Source organism: Nelumbo lutea, chromosome 2, assembly GCF_056320005.1.
Source record: "Nelumbo lutea isolate HS-2025 chromosome 2, American lotus-T2T, whole genome shotgun sequence".
Taxonomy (NCBI): domain Eukaryota; kingdom Viridiplantae; phylum Streptophyta; class Magnoliopsida; order Proteales; family Nelumbonaceae; genus Nelumbo; species Nelumbo lutea.
Window position 1 is genome coordinate 6,271,123 of NC_142685.1, and position 18,623 is coordinate 6,289,745.

General features: G+C 39.4%; 1 protein-coding gene across 1 annotated transcript in view; it reads left to right on the forward strand.

The window, feature by feature from the left end:
- The window catches only part of LOC148868289 (putative LRR receptor-like serine/threonine-protein kinase At1g67720), a 33,587-nt gene that overhangs the window by 9,203 nt on the left and 5,761 nt on the right, over positions 1 to 18,623 (forward strand). The window contains exons 3-13 of the mRNA XM_088967494.1: positions 859 to 1,364; positions 1,751 to 1,883; positions 2,732 to 2,803; positions 2,890 to 2,958; positions 3,039 to 3,110; positions 3,200 to 3,268; positions 9,686 to 9,840; positions 9,968 to 10,209; positions 18,077 to 18,203; positions 18,277 to 18,345; positions 18,424 to 18,610. Of these exons, the coding sequence (XP_088823620.1) occupies positions 859 to 1,364; positions 1,751 to 1,883; positions 2,732 to 2,803; positions 2,890 to 2,958; positions 3,039 to 3,110; positions 3,200 to 3,268; positions 9,686 to 9,840; positions 9,968 to 10,209; positions 18,077 to 18,203; positions 18,277 to 18,345; positions 18,424 to 18,610 (1,701 nt within the window). The remainder of the gene's footprint in view (positions 1 to 858; positions 1,365 to 1,750; positions 1,884 to 2,731; positions 2,804 to 2,889; positions 2,959 to 3,038; positions 3,111 to 3,199; positions 3,269 to 9,685; positions 9,841 to 9,967; positions 10,210 to 18,076; positions 18,204 to 18,276; positions 18,346 to 18,423; positions 18,611 to 18,623) is intronic.

The following is an 18,623-nucleotide window of genomic DNA, read 5'->3' on the forward strand; positions in this document are numbered from 1 at the left end:
GGAATTTGATCCCCTTCCATTTTACCCCCCTCTCCTCCTCACCCCACCACTCCTTCACTTTTTTCACAAAATCTAGATGGGTAAGCCACATATTTTTGAATCTAAAAGGTTTGGGTCTTATAGGAAAAGTCTCAGTTCCTATTTGGATATGATAGTGATCGGAGGTGACCCTAGGTAACGCCCTAGCAACGAAGTTTTCCAAACTTTTCTCCCAGGCAAGGTTAAATAAGAATCTATCCAACTTCGAGCACAAAGGGGTTTCCTGAAGGTTGGACCAAGGAAATTTAATACCAACCTTCGAGGTCACAAAGTAGGAGAAAGCCCAACCAAGTTTTAATCCTTAATATTGAAAACTGTTATCTCCTTGCCTTGTAGAAAATGTTGGTATTGTCCAGTGTCCACGACATCCAAAGCGTCAAACTTCCACTAAATCCCCCCCATCTGGTACATTTGCATGGAAAAAAGTCCCTTGATTTATTGTCACTCTGCCTTCTGCCCATGTAATTTATCAAAAAAAAAAAAAAAAGAAATATGCCCATGTATCTTCCTTCATCACTTGCATTTGTTCCGGGCCTTCTTCTGAATGCTTGTTTGGTTTAAAGGTCATCTGATTAAGAAGAATAATTGTGTTGTTTGGAAAGAAATATACCCATGTATCTTCCTTCAGGTGCATTTGTTCTGGACCTCCTTCTGATGCTTGTTTGTTTAAAGGCCATCTGACCAAGAAGAATACAATTACAGTTAATTACTCTTAGTTCATTTCGACCTTGGTCTTTTCACCATGATGTCACCCACAGTTCTTTTTTTATTCCTTTGCTTTGCCATTTTCTGTAACATGTTCTTTTTTATTATTTTCAGGTATCCAGATGATCCATTTGATAGAATATGGGAGTCTGACTCATTGAAAAAGGCAAATTACCTGGTTGATGTTGCAGCAGGTACTGAGAAAGTATCAACCCCAACGCGAATTGATGTTAATAGAGATGAAATGCCACCTCAAAAGGTAATGCAGACGGCTGTGGTTGGTACAAAAGGAGATTTAACTTACCGCTTAAACCTGGATGGCTTCCCAGGTTTTGGATGGGCTTTCTCCTACTTTGCTGAAATTGAAGATTTGAGTTCAGATGAGACAAGAAAATTTAGGCTAGTCCTTCCAGGCATGCCTGACATCACCAGACTTTCTGTTAACATCCAAGAAAATGCTCAAGGAAAATATCGCTTGTATGAACCGGGATTTACCAACATATCTCTACCTTTTGTGTTATCTTTTCAATTTGTGAAAACAGCTGACTCAGCCAGAGGACCACTCCTGAATGCTATGGAGATAAATAAGTATCTGCGGATTAATGTTGGTTCTCTTGATGGTAAGGCATTGATTTACTTTTTTATTGCATGGTACATCAGTCAAGGATGTTCTCATGTGATAGCCCTGTCACATTTATCATTTATTGGCTCAAAAACAGAACAAAAGTTGCAATTACGTTTTTACTCTCTTTAAGATTTTCATGTGATAATATCATTTGTCATTGAATTGTATCTCCTTTACTTCAATTTTCATCCTTGTGGATAATGTTCTTTTCGTTAGAATTATCAGTCTAGGCATTTACAGCATAAGGTATCCTTGCATTGTAAGATAAGTTGGCTGCTAACCTATGCATAATATTGGTTCCTTGAATGCATGATCATGAATAGCCTTATTTGGCTTGAAATACTGTTCTGGTATACTAATCTTAGCTTTCATGAGTTGCAGGAACAATTATTGCTGGTCTAGTTTCTAATTACCCATCAACAGATTGGGCACAAGAAGGTGGTGACCCATGCTTACCAGTTCCATGGTCATGGGTTCAATGCAGTTCAGATCCACAACCTAGAATAACTTCAATGTAAATATTTTTTCCTTTTTATTCTTTTTTAGAGATTAAATCAATGTTTTAAAGCGCGGAGGCATGACGCGAGGTGTTCCACTACTTGGGGGCGTGAGGCATGGTTCAGAATGTAAGAGGCATAAGACTCCCAAACCTAGAATAACTAAGATGTAAATATTTTTTCCCTTTTATTCTTTTTGAGAGAGTATACCAATGTTTTAAAATGCGGATGCATGACGTGAGGTGTTCCATTACTTGGAGGCATGGGACGCAGTTCAGAACGTAAGAGGCATAAATCTCCCAAACACAAGGAGGCAGGCAAAAACCTCCTTAAGAGTAGGGGGGTGAGGAGGAAGAAGAGGGAGGATCTCATTTCTCTCTTCTCTCTCTTTCTCTTTCTCTAATAAAGATATTTCATATTAAGAAGAATGAAGATGCCCTAGCTGAAGGCGGGGGGGATCTTGTCTAAACTTGTTTTCCCATTCTCTTTCCTTCCCTTCTCGTTTCTTTTCTTTCTTTTCTCTTTTTATTTCCCTTCCCTTCCCTTTCCTTTCCCTTCCTTTCTTTTCATTTTCTTTCATTTTCTTTCCAGTGCCTCTAGCACGCCTCATGCGAAAGGTGTATGCCTCTTGCACCTGAGGCATATGCCTCAGGGTGTTTTGGGGGGCACCTCACCTGGAGCCATGCCTTAGGTGTACACCTCCCATGCCCTTTAAAATACTGGATTAAACTAAATAAAACTTGTGTGACCTCGAAGGCTGTCTCATGAATATTTGTACTTCTAAGCTTCTTTTAGTTCCAGTTTTCAATCCTAATTTAAGTTTAGTACTGATTTACACTACTTTTGGTATCTGGAACTTTTGCAGTGTTCTGTCTCAGAAGAATTTGACAGGGAAAATTCCTTTGGAGCTGACAAAGTTGACAGGCTTAGTTGAGCTGTAAGCTTCTAAATACATGGTCACTTTTTCTCATTTAGTGTTGGTTTTCCTTGCATCATCAGTAACCATTCATCTTTTGATTATAGGTGGCTTGATGGGAACTCACTCACTGGCTCAATACCTGATTTCAGTGGATGCGAGAACTTGAAAATCATGTAAAAATCAACGACTTTTTCATTTAGTCATTTAATTTTCCAAAATTTTCATTTTACACATACATCTTTCTCAATTGTAGTCATCTTGAGAACAACCAGTTGACTGGTGAGCTGCCTTCATCTCTTTTTCACCTGCCAAATTTGAGGGAACTGTAAGTATTGTTACCTCGTGATTGATAAATATTTTGAGGGACTTAATTGAATTCTTCAAGATCTTATTTTCTAACTCTTCTGGTTGCAGGTATGTTCAGAATAATATGTTATCTGGAACAGTGCCATCGGGTCTTCTTAATACAAATTTGATTTTTAAGTGGGTATTAGTCTGTATTAATCCTTTGTACTCATTCCACCAGACTCTAATTCAGATCTCATTTATTGCATACACTATCTTATATGTTATTTATTTGCATAATGTGGTTGTTTAACTTTTTTCTTATAAAACTTGTATCAAATATCTTACTTTTATTTAAATGAATAGTAATTGGTCTACATATGGTTGCTTCTTTAGTAGGAAGGTTTAGGTTGAGTCCCTAGGATTATTTTGTATCCCTCACTATCTTTGTTATCCAGATGCTTAAAATAGGTTCTGTGTCATTGTCATATACTTCAATTTTGAGTTAAAACTCTAATCCATTGTGTCCATGCCGCATTCTTTAGATATTTATATGTTGTGAATCTTTACATTTGCTGTCAGTTACACTTGTATTGCTGGATTTCTATGTTGGACCTATAGCTTACACTATAGGAAGGGCAAATGGAGAGGAAGTTACTCACATGCAACCATGCTAGATCTCTAAATTGGTTATTGTCCTTTTAGTAAGAAACCTGTTTTTGCATTGCATGTATTTTAGTCCATTGCATGGAAACATCACAATTTGGTTATGGATTATACAACAATTCTAGATCTCTTAAGTTGCTTATTAATCTCATTGTAAGGCATCTATTATCTCTTTATAGTCCATTTCATAGAGAATCTCACAATTTGTATATCCTTCTAGTTTAAACTTTAAAAGATTAGGGTTACAGAATAACAGAGAAGAAGGTAGAAGAAGAGAAGAAAGAAACTCATGGAGTTCAGGTTTTAGCTTGTTAGTTGACTCCCATTGTTTTATTTCTTTAATGTAAAATAATACAAAGAAAATCTAAAATACCCTTGCTATAGTTCATGGCAGCAGTTTGCTCCTTTCAAGTCAGTGCTAAAAGTGTTCTCCACTCCAATTGTCCTCCCAAAAATGATTTTTCAATCCATCACCTATCTTAAATTCTTTCTACGTAGCATAATCATAAAAAATCTGCATAATACCTTTCAAAAAGTTCACTGCATATGAAAACTTTTCTGCTTTAGAAACCCACCTATTAGCTAACATGTGTAATTCATGGATACCACCCTTTTCCAAGAATACCTCAATTCAAAGAAAGCTCAATAAGTCTTAAACTACATTATTCAATGACTTGAACTTTGAACATAAATAAAATATAAGCAAACAAGTCAGACCTGTTCTAAATCCCAAGTGGCATCATAATGCCAAAAGTACCCGTGGTGTTGAGCCCAAATCCCAAGTGCCATCATAATGCCATACCAGGACCTGTTCTATGTCCTTTCTTCTAGAATAAGTTTTCAAGGGTGCTGATTGATCCCTATGACTATGTCATCCAAAATCTATTGGTGGTTTGAAATTCAAAAAAAAAAAAAAAAAAGGGACCTTATGAATAGAGTTCCTTGGAACTCCTCTAGGAAGGAGTTGGCATTGTGGAAAATGGTGGTGGTAGCTAATTCTGGAGAGGCTCTTTCTAGTTCATTGTCTAGGTCTATTCATTCTTTCTTCAGAATTGAATTTAGACCATTATGGACCAGTCCGGACCATTTTGGACCATTTTGGACCAGCCCAATTCAATGTCTGGACCGTCCAATCTGTTCAAATTTGTTTTAATTTAGATTGGTTTTAACCCAAACCTGGTCCATTGACTCCTATATTCTTATCTTCTATCAATAGACCAGATGTTGTCTCAATCCAACCCAATCCAATATAAATTCATTATGGATGGACCGGGTCCAATCCAATCCAATCCAATAAATACTTTGGACCATTAAGTCTAGACTGGTCCAATTCAATATTTTTTTTGATCAGCAAAAGAGAACTTTATTTGAATTTAGGGTTTGATTAAAGTTTTATAGCTGTGTATGGGATTAATGCTCCCACACTAGTACATATTTCTGTCAATTCAATATGTTTTGTTGGTTTATTCAATCCCTCCAAATTGATTTTGGTTTGGACGGAGTCCAATAAAAAACCAGTCCATTGACACCCCTACTTACAGGTACTGTTGATGGTTTTCTATGCATGTGACCAAACTATCCTAGTTTGCTTTATCCCATTTTATCACCTATTGGAGCTTGGAGCTACTCTTAGGTTCATTCAAATGGCTTCATTTCTGTGAACCGAATTGAGAGCAAGAAGAAAACAAAATTAAGGGTGTCAAGAATAGTCGACCCCCACCCCAAAGAGTCTCTTTTATATTAAAGAATAAAAGATATGTACAGTTACAAGAATGCCCTTACAGGGTTGAAAGATAAAAAGAACAAATAAAATAATAAGAATACGATACTGTACAACAAGGACTATTCTAATAATGTACATCAAGATATATCTTCACACTCCCCCTCAAATTGATGCGTAGACACAGCATCAGTTTGCCCACAAGAACGAGATGTCGACTTTTAGTCATCACCTTGGTGAAGATGTCGACAATCTACATGTGAGAGTACATGAGGAAGAGATATAGAGCCTACAACAAGGTCTCTAATAAAGTGACAATCCACCTCGATATGTTTAGTCCTCTCATGAAAGACGATTAGATGCGATCTTGATAGCACTGGTGTTGTCAACATATAGAGGGATAGGAGTAGGAAGTGGAGTACCAAGATCCATGAAAAGAAGACTTCAGCCAAACAATCTCGCTACATGCAGAAGACATAGCTCTATACTCGGCTTTAGTAGAAGACTTAGAGACAGCTTGCTGCTCCTTGCACTTCTAGGAGATGAGAGAGTCACCCATGAAGACGCACCACCCAGTAGTGGATTGGCGAGTGTTAGGACAACCAACCCAGTCGGCATCAACATAAACCCTCAACTGTATGGATGATGAGGAAGAGAAAAACAATCCCTGAGAGGTTGTCTCTAACATAATGGATAATGAGGCGAACAATAGTCATATGAGGTTGCCGCGGGGCAGAGACAAATTGATTGACAACCTGAACAACATGTGAAATATCAGGCCTGGTCATAGTGAGATAGGTCAGAGAGCCAACAAGCTGATGGTACAAAGTAGCATCAGGAAGGATGAGGCCTTCAGATTTAGATAGCTTGACATTCATCTCCAGGGGGGTATCAACATGTTTCTCATCAGTAATTCCAGCTAATTTGACGAGATCAGAGGCATATTTTTGTTGACAAATGAAATACCCTTGACCGCTACGATGGACCTCCAAACCCAAGAAATAAGTAAGGGGACCCAGGTCCTTCATGTGAAATGAGTTATGGAGTAAGGACTTCAGCTCACAAATGCCATCATGATCATCTCCAGTTAGAAGCATGTCATCAACATACAATAGGAGGATAGTGATACCCTGGGGTCTTCTCTTAAAAAAGAGATAGTAGTCAAAGGAACTCTGATTATACTCAGCTGCAACAACAACACCCTGGAAGCACAACTGAGGCACATGAAGAAAAGCATTCTTCACGTCTAGTTGGTAAATAATCCAGGAATGAATGGCAGATATGGCCATAAGAGTCCAAACTGTGGTAGCAACCGGGGCACATGTTTCTTCATAATCAATTCCATATTCCTAACTGTATCCTTGGGCAACTAATCGAGCCTTATATCGATCAAGGGAACCATCTGACTTTAGTTTGATCGTATAGACCCAACGACTTCCAACAATAGAAGCATCTGGAGGAGCTGGCACAAGATCTCAAGTATCATTCTCATGGAGGGCTTGAATTTCAGCATCCATGGCTTCTTTCCACTAAGAACTTCTAATGGCTTGCTGATAAGATCTAGGGATATCTGTGGAAGAAAGTGTAACAAAAAAGGAACTATGGTTTGAAGGAAAACCATAGCGGTTAGGGGGTCGAGAAATACGGGTAGAATGACAAAGTGGAATAACCAAACTACTATCTGAAATGAGAGGATCTTGGGTCAAAGTATCACTTATAGGGGGTACCGGGGAGGGATGCTCTAGACCGGGTGGAAGGGGGGTTGTAGGCGCAGGGACTGGGTCACGTAGCCGCTTGCGGGTGAAGACGAGAAAATCTCTCTCAGTCGAGGAAGTAGTAGTGTTGTCTGAATCAAAGTCTTGCAAAATAGAGATGGAAGGAGCAGACAATCTAGCAATCCCAGAAAAGAAAGAGATATGTTCAAGAAACACAACATTTCGGGAATACGATGAATAGTAGGATCATAGCACAAAAATCCTTTGTGGTCAGGACTATATCCCACAAAGGCACACATAGCAAACTGAGCAATTAATTTAGATCGTTCACGAACAAGAAGATGTACAAAACAAAGACAACCAAAAACATGAAGACTAGAGAAATCTGGGGGATGACCAAAAAGTTTTTGGAAGGGAGAAGTGTTGCCTAGAACAGAGGAGGGAAGAAAATTGATCAAATACACGGTTGTACTGGCTGCTTCTACCCAAAACGAAGTTGGAGTATGAGATTCTTGTAGTAATGTCTGCACAACATTGAGAATATGTCCATTCTTCCGTTCGGCCACACCATTCTGTTGTGGAGTGTCTGGGCAGCTGTGTTGAGACTAAATTCCATAACTCCTCAAGTAGGCTTGAAAGTCTCTGTCTCTATATTCCCCCCCTGAATCTGAGCAGAGGATAGTCACATTGCACTTGAATCGATTTTGCACCATGGTATGAAATAATTTAAATGTGCCAAAGACTTCTGATTTGTGCCGCAAAAAATAAATCCAAGTATATCTGGTACAATCATCTATAAACAATACAAAATATCTGTATCCCAATCGTGAAGTAATAGAAGCAGACCAAACATCACTGTGTATTATCTCAAAAGGTTTAGTGGCATGTTCAGATGTATGAAGAAATGGTAAAACATGACTTTTACTCGAACAAAAACTTTAATTTTTGGGAATATGGATGACCCAACCGTTTATGCCATATCTATAACTCAATAGAGAATCAGACAAAGAAAAACTGAGTAAAGCTGAGGATGCTCCTGATTAAGATTTCTCGAACTCTAGCACAAACAGATGGCCCAACCTACGCCCCTTCCATTTCACCTTCCTAGTGTACTGGTCCTGTATCAAGCAACCATCATGAGAAAAGGTGAGAACATTTCCTTCATCAACAAGTTGTCCAACAGAAATCAGATTAAGAGGGTTTTGGAGAGAGGGAAGGATCTAGTTGGTGACAGTTTAAGGGACAAATCATTGCTACCAATGATGTCTAACTTTTCACCATTGGCAGTAATAATATGTTTATGGTGAGTTTTAGTGGATGGATTTGTGTGATTGAGGTAGGCTCTTGTCATATGATTGGTGGCACCTGAATCTATAATCCAAGCATGTGAAGGGGAAGAACAATATGCAAATAACTTACCAGATAAGCCAATAGCAGAGAAAGCAGAGGAAATAGCAAAAGATACCAATTGTCGAACCTTTCTTCATCCATGACACCTGTTGAATCACCTTTCACTGAAGAATCACCCTTGGTGGATACAGTGTCAGTTGCTTGTCCATCTGTTGCCTGATAGGCCCGGGGCTGAGTCTTTTTCTGAGAACCCTTAGCAGTGATTTAAAAGGTGTGCCTAGGCGCACAAGCGAGGCGCATTTCAAGGTATACGCCTCACCTAGGTCCTAGGCGCAGCCCTTTCAAAAGGTGCACGCTTGGTGTGCCTTGCGCCTCAGCCCAGGCGTGCGCCTTTTGAAAATTTGGCGCTTTTTTGCTTTTCTTTGAACATAACGGTTGGGCCCTCAGTTGGACCCCGAATTTGGTAATGTTGTTCATTCATTCATCCTAATAAAATGCCTTCTTAAAAAGCAAATAAAACTATAAAATCATTATTTTTTGTGTTAAAACTAAGAATTTAAGACCTAACATGGGCTTGTTTGGGCTTGCCTCGAGGGGCGTGGCACAAAGCCAGCTCGTAGAATCAGGAATGTAATATGTTTTACATTACATTAGCTATGTGAAGTACTGCAATTGAGTGAAAAAAGAAATTAGAGGTTTTACATGCTTGGAAATGTTTTATATGTTTGATTTTATTTTTAAATTCTCATTTGAATATGCTTTACATCTTATGTTAATGTATTTTAATTTTAGATAATAGGTTTTTAAACATTATTTTAAAATTTTAGTTTATATTTTTTATTAATTATTTTTTTTGAATTTATTTTAAAATATCTTATGCTTTACATCTTCCTAGTTTTCCATTTTTCCATCTCAGCTTACGCATTTCTTTCATATTCAATTTTTTTGGACATGTTTCTTGACTGCCCAATACTCTGTTCTGAAGCTTTGATATTCGGCTTCTAAAATATTTATCAATATATTTATATCTTGGCTCATCTGCTTGTATCTTTGTAAGATACTCTTTTCTTTTTCTGCTTTCTTTTTATAGATATTGGAATATCTGCTTCTGCATTTGACACGTAATATGAAATATTTACTGTTGTTGATTGTTATGCCTCACAGCTACTCTGGCAACATTGATTTTCGTGTAGAACGGAGAGGAGGAAGCCACATAAAAATTATTATTGGATCAACGGTTGGGGCTGTTGTACTGCTTCTAGCTACCATTTTATCTTGCATATTTATGCATAAGGGAAAGAAAAAATATTCTGAGGAAGGTCTGGTCAAACTTCGTTGAACTTCTTTGTGTGTGTGTGTGTGTGTTTTCTTTTTTCCAGTCAGAATCTCATTAGACCTATAATTGTGTGTGTGTGTGTGTGTGTGTACTGTCTGAATTTGTTTCAGATCAGCTTGTACAATCCTTACCTCCCCAGAAATTAGTTTCTTCCTCAAGCGAGGTTGCCACAGAAACTGCACATTGTTTTTCGTTTGCTGAAATTGAAGATGCCACTAGGAAGTTTGAGAAAAAAATTGGTTCAGGAGGCTTTGGAGTGGTATACTATGGAAAGATGATAGATGGAAAAGAAATTGCGGTCAAAGTTTTGACTAGTAACTCCTACCAGGGGAAGCGAGAATTTTCAAATGAGGTAGCTTGGGATTAAATTTGCATCTCTTTTCTTATCACTTTACATTTCCTTTGGAACTTAATCTTTTATGTTTTCCCCAAGTAAAGAGATTACTAAAGGCCACATAAAACCATTGATAAAATTCAAAATCCAACAACAGAAAACTTAACTACTCTATGATTAATCAGATAAGGCCCAAGAAAAACCGTCGAATACACCTCTACAGCTCTAAATAGGCCATCTGTGATTGAGTTAGCTGATCTAGGAGTCCAAATAAATTGATGCAGAGGCATCTGGCTTAGTCCAAGAGCCCATGGGTGATGTAGGGCGAGCTCAATTCTAGTCCTTTCAGAATGTTGAATGATCTTCCTTGATCATAAATCTATGGCTGTTGATGGCTGTAATGGCTTATTGAAGGAACAGGGAGGAAAATAGAGAGAGAACGAGGAGAGAATGCCAGGAATCACTCATGGGGTACCTAGAATCACTCTAGGGTATGGGAACCACTCACCATAATTAGCATAAGCTCAAGAAAACTCAATAAACTTTGTTCTTTGTGTAAAACGTCCATACATATTCATAGACTCTGGTCTCATAAGAACCCTAGGACAGACTGTTAGACTCATAAGAATTCTAGTAAGATTCAGACTATTATCCTATTTCATTGGACCCCACAGAGAAATTGTAAAATGACAAAAATACCCCAACTGTCCAAAAATACTGAAACACATAAAATTTCAGAAAATTCCAATTTGGGATCTTCAGATCCTGCACCAATGGGCCAAAAGAAAGCCTAGAGAAGTGCTAATTGCATGGCTGATGGGTTAGCCAAGCAAGGGGTGCTTAATGATTCTTTGTTTTGGGCCACTTTTTAGCTTTCCTTCTTGTTCTCTGTTGTGGGGGAGTTAAGATATTTTACCTCCCCTCTCTTGTACTCAAAGTTTCACAATTTTTATAATCTAATAAAACATTCTGTTTCACAATTTTTACCTCCCCTCTCTTGTATTATTAGTATTCTTTTATTAGTTGGCTATTATGATGGTTATATGAGTCCAACATGGAGCAAGTCATCATCATCATCCAAGCCTTATCCCAACTATATGGGATTGGCTACATGAATCCTGTTTCAACATTCCATTCTATCTATGCACATAACCAAACCATCTTAGTCTAGTTTTTGTCATTCTGTACCTATTGGAGCTACTCCGAGGTTCCTTTGAATGACTCCATTTCTGATCCTATCCTTTTCCACCCATCCATATTAGTGTACACATTTCTGCCACACTCATTTTTTGGACATGTTGTTTCTTGACTGCCTAGCTTTCTGCTCCATACAACACGGCTGGCCTTACGGCTGTTTTGTTGACTCTTACCTTTTTCTAAATACATCTAAGTGGTATTTGTGATGTCTATAACATAGGACTCTAGATACACCCCTCCATTTTTCCCACCTGCTCTAATTCTATGAGCTGTCCTCTTCAACCTCTACCTTGTTATGAATCATTGAACCAAGGTACTTGAAAATGCCTTATTGCCTTATTGAGTTATCTCTTGGTCTCCTATCGTAAGTGTACGGTGTACCTTGGTTTTACACTCCTACTATTGTTATCATCATCATCATCATCATTGTTAGAGTGAGCCGAATAGGGGTAGTTTAGTAATCTCATGTCAGTTAAGTACTTTGCTTATGTGGCTGTTTTATTAGAGTACTCTGCCCCACACTTAAGTGAGGGCAGTTTAGTCTTTGTAAGTGTAATTAGAACCTAATAAACATTAGGGGGTCGACTGAATGGGTGACTAATCAGTTTCGACTAAACCCTCCTGTTCTCTCTTTCTCTTGCCTTCTTCCTCATCTTCTTCTTCCTTCTTCACTGGTTTGGGTTACTGTAGCTGCTCCAAAACATGGTATCAGAGCGAGTTTTCTGACTTGCTTCTGCTTGTAAAGCATCTCAGCTATGTTCGTGACACCTTCGTTTCTGGTTAGTTAATGGAGAGAGCTGGTTCGCCCTAGGTCTGAGACATCACAGCTCGTTGCTCTCTGCTGCGCACAGTTTTCTTCATCAAGGAAGGTGATTTCAGCAGTGAATGGTTGGCTGATACTCTCAAAGGAAGGTTGGTTATTTAGTCCTTTTGTGTTGCTGGTATTTCTGGGTAGGAACCCTTCAAGAATCAGTTAGTACTGATTAGAACCTAGTTCTCTCGGTTCATTGTTGCCCTAGGAAGGGCTGTGTGTGCAGTAGCCGAATGGTGTAGGGCTGCTGTGAGTTGTTGAGTGGTGTTAGGGCTGCTGTAGGTGGCCGACTGGTGTAAGGTGGAATGCAGTGACCTTGCCAAGCTCCTTGTGGTTGTGTAATGCCCTCTTAAGTGTGTTAAACAAGTCTGAACTGTTGTGGTGCTTGTGATGCACAATTTTTTTTTATTGAGTGGTTGTAAGAGGGCCTACTGTTGTGTTGTGGTGCTTGTGATGCTTATGTAGGTCGTAGGTGTGTGAAGTCAGCAGTAGTGTGAAGAAGAACAAGTGTGTGCTCCCACTGTTGTGTTTAGGGGCTGCAATAGGTGCTGAAGTATCCAACTGTGAACAACATCAATCAGCTTGTAGCTGAGAAGTAAGGTTAGAGGCAACCGTGAAAGAGTACAATGGCAGCAATAGGAGATGGCTACAATGATCAAAAACCTAGTGTGGTAATTTCCTCCGACTACCTAGGGGTACAAATGACCTCAATTAAGCTGAATGGAGAGAACTATGTTCCATGGGCTAAATCAGTGGAAGTGTTTTTCAAGGCAAAGAAGAAAGTAAAGCATGTAAGAGATGAGAAGCCACCTGAGGACTCTCTAGGGTTTGATGATTGGGAACAAGAAGATGCTCAAATCATGACTTGGCTGTGGAATAGTATGGAACCCAAAATTAGTGCTAACTTCATGTTCCTTGATACGGCTAAAGATATATGGGAGCATGCTAAGAAGTTATATTCTGGACAAGATAACACAACAAGAGTGCATCAGCTTTATCAGGAGTATTTTGATTTACAACAAGGAACCAAAAAGAAGAGTACTATGCCTGCATGAAGAATATAAGGAATGAACTCAATGTCTATCACCCCCTTACTCCAGATATTAAAGTTCAGCAACAACAAAGGGAGCAACTAGATGTTACAAGATTTTTAGTGGGGCTGAAGTCGGAATATGAACTAGTTAGAGCCCAAATATTGGGGGGCTCTACTCTTCCTACACTTGAGGAAGTATTCTCAAGGCTTCGTAGAATTTCTTTGGGACAGACAGAGAACTCCACACTGTCTGATAGATCAGCACTTGTGACAGCTAGAGGGGTTGGACATAGTACAAGAGGGGGAGGTCATGCTCCCCGAGGAGGCCATGGCAGTTCCATGATTAGTTGGGGTGGTCGTGACTCAGGGGGAGGCCGTGGCAAAGGGAAGAGTAACTCTACAAGGAAATGTACTCATTGTGGTAGAGAGGGACACAGTGAATTTCTGTTATGATCTACATGGCCCTCCCTCTAAATGGGCTAATCATGCTGTAGCAGGTGAGGTTGATAGTAAACCGGCAGACCGAACTCCTCCCACATCTACATCTACCTCTGGGAGGGAGATGGTGAGCGTACTGCGTGATGAGTATGAACGGTTCCTTCAAACTACTTCACAGCATACCACTACCACACTTGCCCAATCAGGTATTGCTTGCATGTCATCTAAAACCTCTCCCTGGATTATTGACTCTGGAGCCTCAAATCATATGACCGGGACTCCAGGTGTGTTCTCTTCTCTTTCTGAAACCTCCACATCGCAAACTGTTACACTTGCCAATGGGTCTTCATCCCCCATATGTGGTGTTGGTAATGTTGACATGGCTTCTGTGCCCTTATCATCTGTTTTATTTGTCCCTAAGTTTCCATTCAATCTTATGTCTGTTAGTAAAATAACCAAAGCTCTTAACTGTTCTGTTACCTTCTTTCCTTCCACTTGTGTTATTCAGGATTTCAAGACGGGGAAGAAGATTGGTGGGGGGGCATGAAGCTGGTGGATTATATTATCTTGATGGTGGTGGATCTTCAATTGCTTTTCAGACTTCATTTACTCCTCTACAGTGGCATTGCCGACTGGGACATCCATCTCTCAAGGCTCTCAAGATTTTGGTCCCATCATTGAGTCATTTGTCACTTCTGCAATGTGAGTCATGTCAGTTTGGGAAACATCGTCGTGTGTCCTTCAGTCCAAGAGTTGAGAGTCGTATGTTGAGTCATTTTTCTTTGGCTCATTCAGATGTTTGGGGTCCAATCAAAATAGAGTCTTATAATGGGTACAAGTATTTTGTCTCCTTTATTGATGATTGTTCAAGAATGACATGGATTTACTTAATGAAAGAAAGAGGTGAATTGTTTTCTATTTTTCAAAAATTCCATGTTGAAATACGCACACAATTTGATGTTCCAATCAAAATTCTCCGTTCAGATAATGGTCGTGATTATTTTCTTACTTCATTTCAACAGTATTTAGAATAACATGGCATTATTCATCAGACATCATGTGCATTCACCCCTCAACAAAATGGGGTAGCTGAACGGAAGAACCGTCAGCTTCTTGAAACTGCTCGGTCTATTCTTCACCACATGAATGTTCCTAAACGGTTTTGGAGTGATGCTGTACTCACTGCATGTTTTCTCATTAATCGGATGCCCTCCTTCATCCTTCATGGTCGGTCCCCCTTCTCTATCTTGTTTCCCACTTTATCTCCATTCCCATTAATTCCTCATGTCTTTGGTTGTGTGTGTTTTGTCCACAATCTGAGCCCTGGAATAGACAAGCTAGATGCACGCTCAATTAAATGTGTCTTCCTTGGCTACTCACGGACTCAAAAAGGGTACAAGTGTTATAATCCCATTACCCGGAAGTGCTATGTCTGCCTTGATGTCACCTTTTTTGAGTCAGTCTCCTTCTTCTCAAGTCCTGAAGCGCCTTCGTCTCCACCCTTCCTTCCTCTTCCTCTTCTTGTCAGTGATCTAATTCCAGATGTTGTTGTTAGAGTAGACTCATCACTTCATCCCGTGCAGATCACCACCAAACGTCCACCAATCCGGCAAGTGTATACACGTCGAACGACACCGGCCCCTCCTCCAGCTTCTACCTCATCTGCGGATCCTCTCATGGCTCCTATTGTTGAACCTTCAGACCTTGACCTACTCATTGCCTTACGGAAAGGTAAACGCAGTTCTAATGGAGGAGGAACTTTCTGCTCTTCAACATACTCAAACATGGGAACTTACTACTCTCCCACCTGGTAAGCATGCTGTGGGCTATAAATGGGTGTATACTGTGAAATACTTGCCAGATGGTAGTGTGGAGCGTCTGAAGGCCAGACTTGTTGCTAAAGGTTACTCACAGTTGTATGGAGTGGACTACATGGAGACATTCTCTCTGGTGGCTAAGATTGGTTCTGTTCGTGTACTAATTTCCCTGGCAGTTATGTATGATTGGCCTCTGTTTCAGCTTGATATAAAGAATGCTTTTCTCCATGGTGATCTTGTTGAGGAGGTATATATGGAGCAACCACCTGGGTTTGTTGCTCAGGGGGAGGATGGTAAGGTATGCAGATTGAAGAAGGCAATTTATGGGTTGAAGCAATCGCCGCGTGCTTGGTTTGGGAAGTTCAGTGAAGTGGTGAAGAGTTTTGGAATTAAGCAGTGCCAGGTAGATCACTCGGTGTTCAGCTATGACTCAGAAGCTGGGAAGATTCTATTAGTGGTCTATGTGGATGATATTGTCATTACTGGCAGTGATAAATTGGAGATTGGCAAATTAAAGGTACTTCTGCAAAATCATTTCCAAACAAAAGATCTTGGAACATTGAAGTATTTCTTGGGAATAGAGGTTGCTAGGTCAAAACAAGGTGTAAATCTGTGCCAAAGAAAATATGTTCTTGATCTATTGGAAGAAACAAGACTGTTAGGTGCAAAACCGGCTAAGACCCCTATGGAACCAAATGTTAAGTTGAGCAGTGATACAGGAGAAGTATTTGAAGATCCTGGAAGGTATAGGCGACTAGTGGGGAAGCTGAACTATCTGACTATCACGAGACCCGACATATCCTTTGCAGTTAGTGTGGTGAACCAATTCATGCAGAACCCTTGTATACCTCACTGGGATGCAATTCTTAGAATTGTGAAGTATCTGAAAGGAGCTCCAGGCCGTGGACTATTGTATAAACCAGGAGGAAAACTTGAAGTAGTGGGGTATACAGATGCAGACTGGGTAGGCTCAGTGAATGATAGAAGATCTACTATGAGTTATTGCACATTTCTTGGAGGAAATCTTGTGACATGGAAGAGTAAAAAGCAGACAGTTGTGGCCAGAAGTAGTGTTGAAGCTGAGTATAGGGCCATGGCACATACTACCTGTGAGTTAGTGTGGTTGAGGAATCTTCTACAAGAAATTGGGTTTCACATGGATAAACCTAAGAGACTGTATTGTGACAACCAAGCTGCACTCCATATCTCATCCAATCCTGTATTTCATGAGAGAACAAAGCACATAGAGGTTGATTGCCACTTTGTGAGGGAGAAGGTCCTTGCTGGAGAGATAAACACAGAACATGTGGGCTCGAATGATCACTGGGCATATTTGTTTACAAAAGCTCTAAACTCAGGGAAAGTGAACTATCTATGTAACAAGCTGGGATTATATGACATATATTCTCCAGCTTGAGGGGGAGTGTTAGAGTGAGCCGAATAGGGGTAGTTTAGTAATCTCATGTTAGTTAAGTACTTTGCTTATGTGGCTGTTTTATTAGAGTACTCTGCCCCACACTTAAGTGAGGGCAGTTTAGTCTTTGTAAGTGTAATTAGAACCTAATAAACATTAGGGGGTTGACTGAATGGGTGACTAATCAGTTTCGACTAAACCCTCTTGTTCTCTCTTTCTCTTGTCTTCTTCCTCATCTTCTTCTTCCTTCTTCACTGGTTCGGGTTACTGTAGCTGCTCCAAAACACATATTCTGTTTTACTCCTGCTTATTTTAAAACCTTTTGTTTCTTATGTATTTGTCCATAATTTACTTTTTCATTTTAACCTTCATTAGTTTCATCAATTAAAACAATTTCATCAGCAAACACCATGCTCCAATATGGATCACATACTATGGTTAATTAGAATTTGGTTTTACTGGGTTTAAGAGTTAATTTTTATTTTTTTTATTAACAATAATGAATAGCAGTTATTTTAATGAGATTAGAATGTAAAATCTGAACCTTCCAAACAGCCTCAAGGCCAAAATACAATTTTGATTCAAGATACATCATACTTCCAAAGCAGCCAGGTGCCTCCAATGATTGATGCAGGTGCCCCTTTCCTGGATAGAGCATCAAAACTAACATTTCTAGATCCTAGAACCCATCTGAACAAGCAGTTCAGTTATGAAGATAAATGTTTTCATAGTCTCACCTAAATCCTAAGGGTCAATGCCATCCTCTGAACAAGCAGTTCAGTTGCTGGGTATGTACCCTATTTATGACTAATTAGGATGATCAAAACAGCACCCTTCCTTTTCATTTTCACTTCCAGAACTGAGAGTGGATCTCCTTAAACTTGAGGTACCCTGCCTAGGTGTCACCTAGGCTCCATAGCAAGGAAGAATCATCTTTCACTAATAATTACTGTTAAAGTTATTTTGTGGCAGGGCATAGTTTGTCATTTTCTCTTTTTCCCTGTAATCATGCTTTCATAAAAATCTCCCTTAAATGTTCAATTAGGACTCATTTCTTTGTTATGAAGAAAACTAACACTCTCCTTTTGACAAGTCTGATTTGTCATAGGAAATGGTTTCCTCCCTTTCTTTAAAAAATGGTGATTACATGCTGACAAATGCTTTATTTGATCTAGGTGACTTTACTTTCAAGAATACATCACAGAAATCTAGTACAATTTCACGGTTACTGCCAAGAAGAAGGGAAAAGTATCCTTGTTTATGAGTTCATGCATAATGGAACTCTGAAGGAACATCTTTATGGTAAGATTCCATCTTTTGCTTTTAATATGAGCTTTACTTTGAATCTTGAATGGCCTTCTTATACATTTTGCAGGACCTTTAACACGTGAGAGAAGTATCAGTTGGATCAAGCGCCTTGAGATAGCTGAAGATGCTGCAAAAGGTAAGTATGCATGAATGCTATTGTTATTTCCAGTTTACTTCAAAGATGTCATTTTCATTATTATATTACTTGTTTCAGGGATTGAGTACCTTCATACAGGATGTGTGCCAACTATCATCCATAGGGACCTAAAAAGCAGCAATATTCTTCTAGACAAACACATGAGAGCAAAGGTCGCAGACTTTGGTCTATCAAAACTTGCAGTAGATGGAGCCACACATGTCTCAAGCATAGTTCGGGGGACTGTTGGGTACCTGGACCCTGAGTAAGGCCTTTAC